Raw genomic sequence first — 14,443 nt, 5'->3', positions numbered from 1 at the left:
TAAGGTAAAAAAAAAAAAAAATGCCTACCTTGACAGCATGAAACACTGAACTCATTCGAGTAAATATCTTATCTCGAAGTTTCCCAAAAAATAAAAAGTCTTATTTTCTCATAACTTCGACTTGCGATCATATTAAAAACACAACAGATAATTAAATGACGTTAAAAGGCGTTGGTAATTTGGAAAAACTTGTGCCTAATTCTCTGCTCAATTTTAGGGCAATAAATATGTTTAAATCAATTAAATGATACCGTAAAGAAAACCGGAATAAATCACGGTAGCTCCTATCCTCACCTCCATCTTCAGCAAATCCGCTGACTCCATTCTGGGTCTGTTCCCACGGTCTGGAATTTCTAATCTTCATCAGACCGATCATTCCATTCCATGTCATCATGGATTTAGAAAAAGTGTTCATAACTTGATAATTCTCACAAAGATTTCCTATATATATAACTTTGATCAATACCCTATCAGAAATAACACTTTCAACTTGAATCCCCCCCCCCCCCCTTTTTTTTTTGGACGGGAAGCTTCCAATACCAAACCCCAAGACCATCCAGCTGTTTGCTGACGACTGGTTGATGGTCTTTAATCCAGATTAATGTTTGTCCTCACTGTCTAAAGCAAACAAACAAAAATGGGTGACTCCATAACTTTCCACGTCCAATCGGGGAATCGAACCTCGACCACTTTGGTGAAAGTGTTACCACTGTGCCACCCGACCAATCGGCTGATCACCAACTTGTTTCTGCTACCGTTGTGGATGATTTTATGTAAGTCATCCCTGAACATATACTGTATTTGGCATTATATATACGTAATTTTCATAAATTTATGTCCTATTTTTTTTTTAGATATGTCTACTCTTGAATTAAAAAAAATGTTAGACATTATTTGTTTCAGGTAAACATTTTCTCGCCCATTCATTCATCTGGATATATTACAAGATTAATATTTATACTGATATACTGTTTCAATATCATGACAAAATATAATAAAAAGGGGAAACGCGACAAATATTATCCGGATATTCTATACCCTAGTTGTTATACGCTTTGTTTATTAGAAGCTCCGCATACTCTCCACACCAACCTAAATAAATATGGTACATTTTGATAATTATGTACAGTGCTAATATAAATTTATGTTACATTTTAAAAAGGGATGTTTTATTATGTGTTGATACATAAATTAACACTATTTTATTCGTGCAAAAACATAAAAAATATTTTTGTTAGAGAGTCGAGTTCCTCTCTGCCAGAACACGTGGGAACCCTTTCTACTTCCTTTTTTGAAACAGCCATGGAGAAGTAAGGCAATGTGCTAAAACATTTATCAATTTTCGTCGATTAATGGCGTTCTATGAAATGAATAAACATACAAAAATATCACCAATAAAGCATTAAATGTTCACGTCTAATAAATGCTGTTCTGTTTGCTTTCAAAGGGCACCTGTGAAAGGAGGGCCGTTGCAATCGGTGCAGGTTTACGGGCGCAAGGTATTAACATTTCATATTAAGATGTTAAAACAAAAGCACAAATTCCTTGGTTACTGGCAGGTAACAAATAATTCTTTTCTCGATAAACAAGCTGGCAGGAAAGTATTACCGTGAGTTTAACGACTCGCCACATTCACACGTATATTCGCCTGTGGTTGTGGCTTGTTCCACGTTTCTAGGACACCACGAGAGAAATTGCAGTGGACAGGCATGACTCCTCCCCTCTTATGCAAAAATCGTGGTATTATATTTTAAAATCCTGATCAAATCATTTCTGGTAACAAGAATGTTTGAAACTCTTCATTCTCTTGCTACCTGCTTATTTGCACGTTTCGATGTTGCGAATGTATATAAATGTATAAGCAAATACACTTGTGCATACATATCGATGATTATCAAAAACACTTTAATCACTTGTACAATCCATTATTTCTGTAGTTCACAAGTTCCCACATTGTTTTTATAGTTGATTTCTTAATTTATACGAAATCCAATGATCTTTCAATTTCATCTTTATGTAACTTTCACGTTTCCTTATGCAGTATAAATATATAATATGATGTGATATACGGTTACCTGAAGTCGAGACAACATTGATTTTGTGATACACCTCTGTATTTCACCATTTGAGTGTGGCTTAGGCCTACTGTATACATACTGATATGTACATAAAAAATTGAAAACTGTTCAAACAAAAAATATTTATGATAAGCAAAAGAGGTGCAGTTATAGACTAAATCTACCAAAATCCAAAATTTTGATGTTTATATAGGTTGCATTCAATCATAACATACAAAGCTGTCTCGCAAAGTCCGGACTCGACTTTCCATGGAGTTCTCAACCTGTTCATTGATATCTTATTTCCAGAAAACTGCCACTGCTGTAGCCCATTGCAAAAGAGGAAATGGTCTGATCAAAGTGAATGGTCGCCCACTGGAGAACATTGAGCCCCAAATTCTCAGGGCAAAGGTACGTAATGAATCTCTTGCCAAACACAAGTTGCAGTACTTATTACACCAGAGTTGTATTCCAAATTGAGTAAAATACAACAGCCCTGCTGTGAATTGGCAGGGCATATCATTGGGTTGTGTTGATTCTAATGTGATAAAAAAAATTAACTAATAGTTCCATTTTTTAGTCAATAATTGATTCAGGATGTCAAGGGTTGGATATAATGAAAATGTAAAATTTCTGGAATTCATTGATAAGTGCATGCCAACATACATATAAAAACAGGTCAATCCACTCGTTTTGGAGTCCACTCGGAATCAAATATTTTATATTAACCCTGTAAGATGAGTTTATTTGTGGGTAAAAAAATACCTACAGGCTTTCAACTTCTGCGTACTAGCCAAGACTTTCTGTGACGGTCATGGTACATAAAATTTTCATAAATATTTGGTTTGTTTGTAGCATTTGTACAAATTTCTTTTAAAGTGATTTTATGATGACTTGTGAAAATGTTCTGCTTATCAAATATGATAGTAATGAAATGGACATCACAGCGCTCTGAAGAATCACAGGAAATATTTGTGTATTACAGTTGTATGTATTGTGTAATTATCGTACTTTGTTAGTGTCTGCTTTTTTGCTTTTTTTTTTTTGTTAAATGAAAAAGAGGCAGTTGCTCTGAACATTAACAATTGTAAAATTAAGTATTAATTTGATATACATCTATTCCACCAGAACAAAAATTGTTATTTACTGATCACTATCTCAATGAACATAGTCTTGTCGTGTCAACCTTTCTACTCGCCTCTTCTTATAATTACTCTCAAAATTTCACATAAAAAGAAGGTATGTGAACTCTTCTTGAGATCAATAAAGTTAAACCATACGTTGCAGTATTATTATAAAAAAAATATTGAAATTATGAACTTTTCCATGGCCAGCAATTTTGCTGATAACTTGTGACTATATGATGACTTGTGAAAATGTTCTGCTTATCAAATATGATAGTAATGAAATGGACATCACAGCGCTCTGAAGAATCACAGGAAATATTTGTGTATTACAGTTGTATGTATTGTGTAATTATCGTAGTTGTTGGGTGTCTGCTGGTTTTTTGGGTTTTTTTTTGTTAAATGAAAAAGAGGCAGTTGCTCTGAACATTAACAATTGTAAAATTGAGTATTAATTTGATATACATCTATTCCACCAGAACGAAAATTAAGTATTAATTTGATATACATCTATTCCACCAGAACAAAAATTGTTATTTACTGATCACTATCTCTATGAACAGAGTTTTGTAGTGTCAATCTTTCTACTTGCCTCTTCTTACTCTCAAAATTTCACAAAAAAAGAAGGTACGTGAACTCTTCTTGAGATCAATAAAGTTAAACCATACGTTGCAGTATAATTATAAAAAAAATATTGAAATTACGAACTTTTCCAAGGCCAGCAATTTTGCTGATAGCTTGTGACACCATGATGACTTGTGAAAATGTTCTGCTTATCAAATATGATAGTAATGAAATGGACATCACAGCGCTCTGAGATGTTGCAAGCTCATTATATACTAATCTGACCCATCCTCTTGTTTTCAACTTTTCATTACCGTTGTGTGGGTAGAAAAGTGATTTTCTTACCCTAATTATACAGGGGCCTGTACCTTTTCCATTGGGAAAATATAGCCATATCTTGTTAATTTCGGCAAAAATGTACTTTCTTCCAAGCTCAAAAATAATCATCAAGTCAATGGTTTAATATCATTTTGAATAAGCGTAATATAGCTATGATCAAGCATTGGCTTGTGAAAACATTATGTGAAATGTTATATGATCAACATTTCTTCATATTTATTAACAAACAAGGGAAAATATGAACAAAAAATTGGGAAAATACAGCAAATTTTCTTTAGGGGAAGGGGCCTGTATTCGGCCCCAAATCCATGCCAAAAAAATCACTGACACGCATTATCATTTTTCAACATATCTGACCGTACATGTCAGCATACATAAACAGGTCATTCAACTCATTTTATAATCCCAACTCCAAATTTACATCCGTATGAACCATTGAAGATTTTTTTGCATGAAGGTAATCTTTTCATTGATAACACAAGGCTTTGTCTTGTAAGAGCCCATTCTCAGTCAGGAATATTTTATATTAGCCCTTTAATTATGAGTTCATTTGTGGGTAAAAAAATACCTACAGGCTACAGGTTTTCAACTTCTACGTACTAGCCTAGGCTTTTAAGTTAAGCTGCCATTAAGTCTGAGGGTCTACCTTTTTTTTCTGTGACATTCATGGTACATAACATTTTCATAAATATTTGGTTTGTTTGTAGCATTTGTACACTTTTCTTTTAAAGTGATTTTATGATGACTTGTGAAAATGTTCTGCTTATCAAATATGACAGTAATGAAATGGACATCACAGCGCTCTGAAGAATCGCAGGAAATATTTGTGTTTACTATTGTATGAAATAATGCTTTTGTGTATTGAATTTGTGTAATTATCGTAGTTGTTAGCTGTGCCTCTTTAGTTTTTTTTTTTTATATAAGGGCAGTTGCTCTGAACATAAACAATTTGTGAAATTAAGTACTCTAAAATTACTTCTAAAAATTTCATGGAAAGAGAAGGTATGTGAACTCTTCTAGAGAACAATCAATGTCCGTGTTCACAATACATTGCAGTAAATATTGATAAATATTGAAATTATGAACTTTCCAAGGCCAGCAATTATGCTGATAGATAGCTATAGATAACATGTGACACCATGATGACTTGTGAAAATGTTCTGCTTATCAAATATGATAGTAATGAAATGAACATCACAGCGCTCTGAGATGTTGCAAGCTCATGATATACTAATCTGACCCATCCTCTTATGTTTTCAAATTTCAACTATTCATTACCTTCGTGTGGAAAAACACATGTATTTTTTTCTGGCATACCTGACCATAGGCATACATGTCAACATACATAAACAGGTCAATCCACTCGTTCGGTGATCCAACACAAGTGTCCAAACATTTCAAAGCCATATTTATCATGTGATTCATCAGCTTAAGGAATTACCCTGGCCTGTGTCACACGATATCTAGTCAGGTCACATGAACGTAGTCACATGAACGTAGTCATTAAAAATACGGCCATGAAATATTTGGAAACTTGAGACTTCCATTATAAAATGATTGAATTGTGTCCTGTTTAATGTTTTTGTATGTTGACATATGTTTGATTTTTATCAACACAACTGTTGAAAGCATGATGAAGTGTCACCTTTGGGTCAGCTTTTCCCCACTCTTTACTATGGAGGAAGTTCTGATGATAGTGTCCGGTCCGGATATCAGATTTTTACGAGGCAGATAAAGCATCAGAAATATTCAGATTAATGATGATATAAATGTAAAAAGAAAAACTGTGATATGGATGAAACTTTTAAACAATAACTGATCTAACAAAGAAAATAAATGATTTCTTTCATATTAATTTACAAAAGATCAAGTTGAATAGTACTTAATAGAATTGGGATGTAGTAATTGTGACACCATGATGACTTGTGAAAATGTTCTGCTTATCAAATATGATAGTAATGAAATGGACATCACAGCGCTCTGAGGTCACAGGATAATTTTGTATACAATCATGAATTTAATATGCGACATCGGGTTTCTGTACATTTTCAAGATTTTGTATTTTCCTGTATTGTTTATTATAGCTCCAGGAACCTTTGTTACTCCTGGGAAAGGAGAAATTTGCTGGTGTTGACATCAGAGTAAGAGTCCGAGGAGGTGGTCATGTGGCTCAAATCTATGGTTAGTATTCCAGGGTGGACACAAAATATAGCCATATGGTTTCAAAGACGTCGTGTTGACTGTTATCTCCCTTTATTTTGTTTCGTATTTCTTAACATCCGATCAACAGCTATGGTCATTTAAGGTTATGAAGAACTGGTGCTACCCTCTGATTTGTTGACATCTAGTCTACTGCGTAACGATTCCTTGTTAATTCCTGTAAAATGATAAAATATTTTTATGACTACATGATGACTTGTGAAAATGTTCTGCTTATCAAATATGATAGTAATGAAATGGACATCACAGCGCTCTGAGGTCATAATGTAAATTATATTGTCATTGGTTGATATCCAGGGATAATTACATACCAATCCATGGCCTGTACTCGTAGAATTTCGATGAGACCTTCAGGAAATATTATGATTAATCTTTTGATGGTAGTCTTACACTGGTGTTGTTTTATTTTTAGCTATCCGTCAGTCCATCTCGAAGGCTCTTGTCGCATACTACCAGAAATGTAAGTAAAATAATCAGTTGTGTTGATTTGTCACTAACAAAATACCTCCGGGCCGGGGGAGGCTACAGTATTACTTTTGTCTCGCAGAGTTAGTGGTACAAACTGCACCTCCCCTTTAAAAGGACCCTCCCTTTTTTCAAGAAGTCCATTTAACTTATACAGAGGGACTTTATAGATTATAAAACAGAGAACAAGTGACCTATACCCTGTTTTGTCAGAGTGTCTGACTTGTGTTTCCTATTTATGGTGTGAAATACAAATGATGAATCACTATGGGACGTAATTCTGACTTGCAGAATGATTGGTAACATGTGTTTATCTGATGTATTGTGAAACATAACCTTGAACAGCAAGAAGTGAAGGTCAAACAGATTTGTACCAGAAGACAAATTTAATGTTCACATTTTCCAAACGAGTATAAACCTGAGATTTTGAAATATCCAAAGAAAATTTTTCATACTCATGTAGACATTTCCTATTTTGGAACTCGCTTGCTAACATAGAGTAAACATTGATATTCTAGTTATATCTCTCAATTGGCAATGATTATTGTTTCTGTTTATTAGTTTCTATGGTTACCAACTTAATAATATTGATTGTAAAATTTATTCATCTTTGCTTTAATCCATTTTAAAATTCAAGAACTTTTTGTAATTTCATGATATGCTAAAAATCTACAGATTTATATTTTAGCTGATTTCCAATTGTACATAATATCAGGAAAGATAGGATAAAACTTGAAGCACAACATATATACTGTCATTGTCCATACATATGATGAATCACTTTGGGACGTAATTCTGACTTGCAGAATGATTGCTTTAATGTTTTTCCTGATGTGTGGCTTGGGACAGTCTAGTTTCTTCAATCAATTAATTCATGTATTTTACACATGAAATTAAACTTGTAAAATGTACATTTCAGAAATGTTGACAATTTCCATTATGTTGAGACACCTGCGTGTAGAGACAACCTCTGGATATAATTCTAACCACATGTATTGCACTGTCAAAATTAAATTCTCGCATGTGCTCCTGCATACTCCTGTTTCTTGATAAAGTAATCTGTCAGTGTGCATGGTAGCAGCAGTAATGTCATCAAGCAAGTCTAGGAAATTTTGATATTATTAAAAGTCCTATTGTTTTTGTTCCGATTAGTTGCTCAAAATTTTACTATCAAAATATTTTCTGACAGTGGATAAGGCCAGTCCTAACATAAATGCTGTACTGCATTGATCTAACAGGTGCTACTGTTATCTTTAAAATAACAAAAAAAAAGATAGAAAGAAAAGAAATATCTGTTTATGTAAAAACATCAGACAAGTATCTATGTAAACTGTCATTGTCCATACACATGATGAATCACTTAGGGACGTAATTCTGACTTACAGAATGATTGCTTTAATGTTTTTCCTGATGTGTGGACTTGGCAGTACAAGTTTCGTTTGTTCTCAATACACTTGTCTAATTCACTGGAATTTGTTTTTAATATTAAAATTATTCTGTGCATTCTACCTTAAAAAAAAAAACAATACTGGTCTGGTCTGAAAACCTAAAGAATCAAACTTTGGAGTCTTAATAAAATGCTTATCATTCAAAATCTACAGTTCATTTGTAAGGAGAATATAAATGTCAGCTGTGCTAAAGAAATCGTGTATTGAATACAAAATTATATTCTTGTGTAGTTCGTGCTTAACTTGCAGGGGGTCGCGATAGATCAGTCGGTTAAGAGTACTGCCCACATAACCACAGGTAAAGATCTGAGGTGTGTGGAAAGCTGAGAAACGGGCTGGTCTGTGCTGTTGTTGTTGTGTCCTTGAGCAAGACACTTGATCCTCATTGTTGTGAATGGCATGCAACTGGCATCCCCTATGTTGTTTAGTGAGTCACCAACTGCTACAAGGAGACTGCCTCAAAATGACCCTGGTTGTTCACAAGGCGATAAACCCAGCAAACATAATTTGCTTATTTATGTTACTGTTTTACTTGTTACAGATGTAGACGAAGCATCAAAGAAGGAGATTAAAGACATTCTCATCAGCTATGACCGAACGCTGCTGGTCGCCGATCCCAGAAGGTGCGAGCCCAAGAAGTTTGGAGGACCAGGTCCACGTGCTCGTTACCAGAAGTCTTACCGTTAAATTATGTACATTATCGGCTAATAAATGTAGCGACCATATTGTCTCTTTGTCGTTAATGAAAAGCAAATCCTTGTTAAGTCAAGTGTTGGTATTAAACTTATCGGCTGCTCACCATATAAAACCATTCCCCACAGAAACAAAATCAACTACATTTGTCATCCTCTATCAAAAGGTTTGTAGAAAATAAATAGAAGAATTTGATCATCCAAAACATTAACCCTGAATAATAACTCAGAATAATAACTTGAAATCAACAAAGGGCAACAAATTTTGTGGAAATGATTTAAAGATTTTTTTGGGCAAACACAACTTCATATGATTATAAAGCCTACCAAGTTTTAAAGAAATTGGTGTGAAAAACGTAGGTCATCTGACAAAAAATCTAATCTATGTTGACATAAAAGGGGAATAGCTTCTGCAAAACAGTCCAAACATTTATTCAGGGAATCAACTTATTACCAGAATTATAATGTACACAGTAGGGGGAGCACGTTACCAGAATTATAATGTACACAGTAGGGGGAGCACGTTATCTGTAACAGATATGGGAACACTAAAAGTCTGATAATAGCGGACGATGCTTTTAAACTCATTTACTGTATCAATATCAACAATTTAGCACCTTAAGTGAAGGTGACCTTAAGCAGTGCTCTGAAACATCAACATTTGGTGATGCAAGTTGGAAGTATTAGAACCAGAAGACAACAAAGCTCATTGAGTGGGTTGAAATTCAGAATCCAGGAAAAGGTGAAGGTCAACGTCGGCAGGTCTGCAAATGTAGTACCAATGTAAAGGTCTTGTCACATTGAACACCTCAAATACCCAGCTGTATCCTCATTAGCCCACCATCATCAGATGGTGGGCTATTCAAATCGCCCTGCGTCCGTGGTCCGTGGTCCGTCCGTCCGTCCGTCCCTCCGTCCGTAAACAATTCTTGTTATCGCTATTTCTCAGAAAGTACTGAAGGGATCTTTCTCAAATTTCATATGAAGGTTCCCCTTGGTGCCTAGTTATGCATATTGCGTTTTGAGACCAATCGGAAAACAACATGGCCGACAGGCAGCCATCTTGGATTTTGACAATTGAAGTTTGTTATCGCTATTTCTCAGAAAGTACTGAAGGGATCTTTCTCAAATTTCATATGTAGGTTCCCCTTGGTGCCTAGTTATGCATATTGCGTTTTGAGACCAATCGGAAAACAACATGGCCGACGGGCAGCCATCTTGGATTTTGACAATTGAAGTTTGTTATCGCTATTTCTGAGAAAGTACTGAAGGGATCTTTCTCAAATTTCATATGAAGGTTCCCCTTGGTGCCTAGTTATGCATATTGCATTTTGAGACCAATTGGATAACAACATGGCCGACAGGCAGCCATCTTGGATTTTGACAATTGAAGTTTGTTATCGCTATTTCTGAGAAAGTACTGAAGGGATCTTTCTCAAATTTCATATGAAGGTTCCCCTTGGTGCCTAGTTATGCATATTGCGTTTTGAGACCAATCAGGGAAAAAAATGGCCGACAGGCAGCCATCTTGGATTTTGACAATTGAAGTTTGTTATCGCTATTTCTCAGAAAGTACTGAAGGGATCTTTCTCAAATTTCATATGTAGGTTCCCCTCGGTGCCTGGTTATGCATATTGCATTTTGAGACCAATCTGAAAATAACATGGCCGACAGGCAGCCATCTTGGATTTTGACAATTGAAGTTTGTTATCGCTATTTCTCAGAAAGTACTGAAGGGATCTTTCTCAAATTTCATATGTAGGTTCCCCTTGGTGCCTCTTTATGCATATTGCGTTTTGAGACCAATCGGAAAACAACATGGCCGACAGGCAGCCATCTTTGATTTGACAATTGAAGTTTGTTATCACTATTTCTGAGAAAGTATTTAAGGGATCTTTCTCAAATTTCATATGTAAGTTTCCCTCGGTGCCTAGTTATGCATATTGCGTTTTGAGACCAATCTGAAAACAACATGGCCGATAGGCAGCCATCTTGGATTTTGACAACTGAAGTTTGTTATCGCTATTTCTGAGAAAGTACTGCAGGGATCTTTCTCAAATTTCATATGGAGGTTCCCCTTGGTGCCTCATTATACTTATTGCATTTTGAGATCAATTGGAAAACAATATGGCAGACAGACCGCCATCTTGGATTTTGACAATTTAAGTTTGTTATCTCTATTTCTCAAAGTACTGAAGGGATCTTTCTCAAATTTCATATGTAGGTTCCCCTTGGTCCCTTGTATTGCATTTTTGGACCAGTCTGTCCTGAAAACAACCTGGCAAACAAACAGCCATTATCGTTAAATCTCAAATTTCTTATATAGCTAGGATTCCCTTGTTTGAAAAGTACTGGAGGGATATCTCAATTTGCACAGATTAGTAAAAGGAAGGGAAAAATAGAGAGAAGATCAATCTGACATAGAACCTATAAAGATCATTCAATGGTGGGCGCCAAGATCCCTCTGGGATCTCTTGTTTTAAGTATTGACACAATACTGTTTTATAACAAGAGATCCCAGAGGGATCTTGGCGCCCACCATTGAATGTTCTTCATAGGTTCCATGTCAGATTGATCTTTTCTCTACTTTTCTCTTCTTCTAAGTCTTACTAATCTGTGTAAACTCAGAAGAAACCTCTAGTACTTTTCAAACAAGGGAAACCTATATATAAAATTTAAGATTTAGGCACCAAGGGGAACCTATATATATGGAATTTGAGAAAGATTCCTTCAGTGCTTTCTGAGAAATAGTGATAACAAACTTCAATTGTCAAAATCCAAGATGGCTGCTTGTCGGCCATGTTGTTTTCCGATTGGTCTCAAAATGCAATATGCATAACTAGGCACCTGGGGGAACCTACATATGAAATTTCAGGAAGATCCCTTCATTAGTTTCTTAGTAATAGTGATAACCAGTTTCAATTTTCGAAATCCAAGATGGCTGCCTGTCGGCCATGTTGTTTTCTGATTGGTCTCAAAATGCAATATGCATAACTATGCACCAAGGGGAACCTACATATGAAATTGGAGAAAGATCCAATCAGAACTTTCTCAGAAATAGCGATAACAAACTTCTATGGTCAAAATCCAAGATGGCTGCCTGTCGGCCATGTTGTTTTCCGATCAGTCCCAAAATGCGATATGCATTACTAGGCACCAAGGGGAACCTACATATGAAATTTGAGAAAAATCCCTTCAGTACTTTCTCAGAAATGGCAATAACAAACTTTAATGGTCAAAATCCAAGATGGCTGCCTGTCGGCCATGTTGTTTTCTGATTGGTCTCAAAATGCTACATGCATAACTAAGCACCAAGGGGAACCTACATAACAAATATGAAAAAGATCCCTTTAGTACTTTCACAGAAATAGCGATAACAAACTTCAATTGTCAAAATCCAAGATGGCTGCCTGTCGGCCATGTTGTTTTCAGATCGGTCTCAAAATGCAATATGCATAACTAGGCACCAAGGGGAACCTACATATGAAATTTGAGAAAGATCCCTTCTGTGCTTTTTGAGAAATAGCGATAACAATCTTCAATTGTCAAAATCCAAGATGGCTGCCTGTCGGCCATGTTGTTTTCCGATTGGTCTCAAAATGCAATATGCATAACTAGGCACCAAGGGAAACCTACATATGAAATTTGAGAAAGATCCCTTAAGTACTTTCTTAAAAATAGCGATAACAAACTTCAATGGTCAAAATCCAAGATGGCTGCCCGTCGGCCATGTTGTTTTCCGATCGGTCCCAAAATGCAATATGCATAACTAGGCACCAAGGGAAACCTACATATAAAATTTGAGAAAGATCCCTTCAGTACTTTCTCAGAAATAGCGATAACAAACTTCAATGGTCAAAATCCAAGATGGCTGCCCATCGGCCATGTTGTTTTCCGATCGGTCCCAAAATGCAATATGCATAACTAGGCACCAAGGGAAACCCATATATCAAATTTGAGAAAGATCCCTTCAGTACTTTCTTAGAAATAGCGATAACAAACTTCAATTGTCAAAATCCAAGATGGCTGCCTGTCGGCCATGTTGTTTTCCGATCGGTCCCAAAATGCAATATGCATAACTAGGCACCAAGGGAAACCAACATATGAAATTTGAGAAAGATCCCTTCAGCTCTTTCTCAGAAATAGCGATAACAAACTTCAATGGTCAAAATCCAAGATGGCAGCCTGTCGGCCATGTTGTTTTCCGATCGGTCCCAAAATGCAATATGCATAACTAGGCACCAAGGGGAACCTACATATGAAATTTGAGAAAGATACCTTCAGTACTTTCTGAGGATTAGCGATAACAAGAATTGTTTACGGACGGACGGACGGACGGACGGAGGGACGGACGGACGGACGGACGGACGACGGACCACGGACGCAGGGCGATTTGAATAGCCCACCATCTGATGATGGTGGGCTAAAAACTACAACCTTAGAGCTGTCTACGGATGCTGCCGAGACCAGGGGTATAGCAATAGTTGGCTTGACTTTGTCTCGGCTAAAGACCAATGCTCATTCGAAGGGGAGACAACAAGAATTACACATAATTATGTCTTGCTTTGTCAATTGGGTAAGTTTTAAGCAAATTAAAAAAATTACCAAAACACACCTAATATATAATAGAATTCATTCTTATTGACCTATGTACTAATTTGTTAATTGGCTGGGAGAAGCAATTAAGACTGTATAATGGATATAAAAACATGTGCTCGTTGATTAGTATACTCTAAATAACATTGGATATATTCTTAAGGTTATCAAATGTATAGATATAGTTTGATTATCAAATTTGTAAAACAGAATATTCTCCGTCGTTGGGATTATCTCGTGTCTACATGTCAAATAGTCAAGCTGCCAGAATATGACATTAATTGAATGTAGAATTGAAAAAAAAAATCAAACATGAAAATTCAAACAAATATGCATTGACAAATGTTAAAACAACATCCAAACAAAACAAGAGATCCCAGAGGGATCTTGGCGCCCACCATTGAATGATCTTTATAGGTTCCATGTCAGATTGATCTTTTCTCTACTTTTCCCTTCCTCTAAGTCTTACTAATCTGTGTAAATTCAGAAACAGCCCTCTATAGCTAGTATTTTTCCAACAAGGGGAACCTATATATAAAATTTAAGATTTAGCGATAATGGCTGTCTGTCGGCCATGTTGTTTTCCGATTGGTCCCAATATGCAAAACTATATATAGCTAGGCACTGAGGGGAACCTACATATAAAATTTGAGAAAGATCCCTTCATTACTTTCTGAGAAATAGCTATAACAAACTTCAATTGTCAAAATCCAAGATGGCTGCCTGTCGGCCATGTTGTTTTCCGATTGGTCTCAAAATGCAATATGCATAACTAGGCACCAAGAGGAACCTACATCTGAAATTTGAGAAAGATCCCTTTTGTGCTTTCTGAGAAATAGCGATAACAAACTTCAATTGTCAAAATCCAAGATGGCTGCCTGTCGGCCATGTTGTTTTCTGATTGGTCAAAAAATGCAATATGCATAACTAGGCACCAA

The 14,443-nt window shown here is 35.9% G+C and overlaps 1 protein-coding gene across 1 annotated transcript; it reads left to right on the top strand.

Moving 5' to 3' along the window:
• Nucleotides 1–1,245: 1,245 nt before the first annotated feature.
• Nucleotides 1,246–8,942, top strand: LOC117335692 (40S ribosomal protein S16). Its single transcript, XM_033895851.1, has 6 exons — nucleotides 1,246–1,310; nucleotides 1,448–1,499; nucleotides 2,367–2,468; nucleotides 6,169–6,265; nucleotides 6,717–6,764; nucleotides 8,759–8,942. Exons 1-6 carry the CDS (start codon nucleotides 1,303–1,305, stop codon nucleotides 8,902–8,904), a joined length of 453 nt encoding a protein of 150 aa, XP_033751742.1. The 5' UTR covers nucleotides 1,246–1,302; the 3' UTR covers nucleotides 8,905–8,942.
• The last annotated feature ends 5,501 nt before the right edge of the window (nucleotides 8,943–14,443 follow it).

The sequence above is a fragment of the Pecten maximus genome, chromosome 10 (assembly GCF_902652985.1).
Source record: "Pecten maximus chromosome 10, xPecMax1.1, whole genome shotgun sequence".
NCBI lineage: Eukaryota > Metazoa > Mollusca > Bivalvia > Pectinida > Pectinidae > Pecten > Pecten maximus.
Note: the sequence above shows the minus strand (reverse complement) of the source record. Positions and strands in the feature narration are given on the sequence as shown.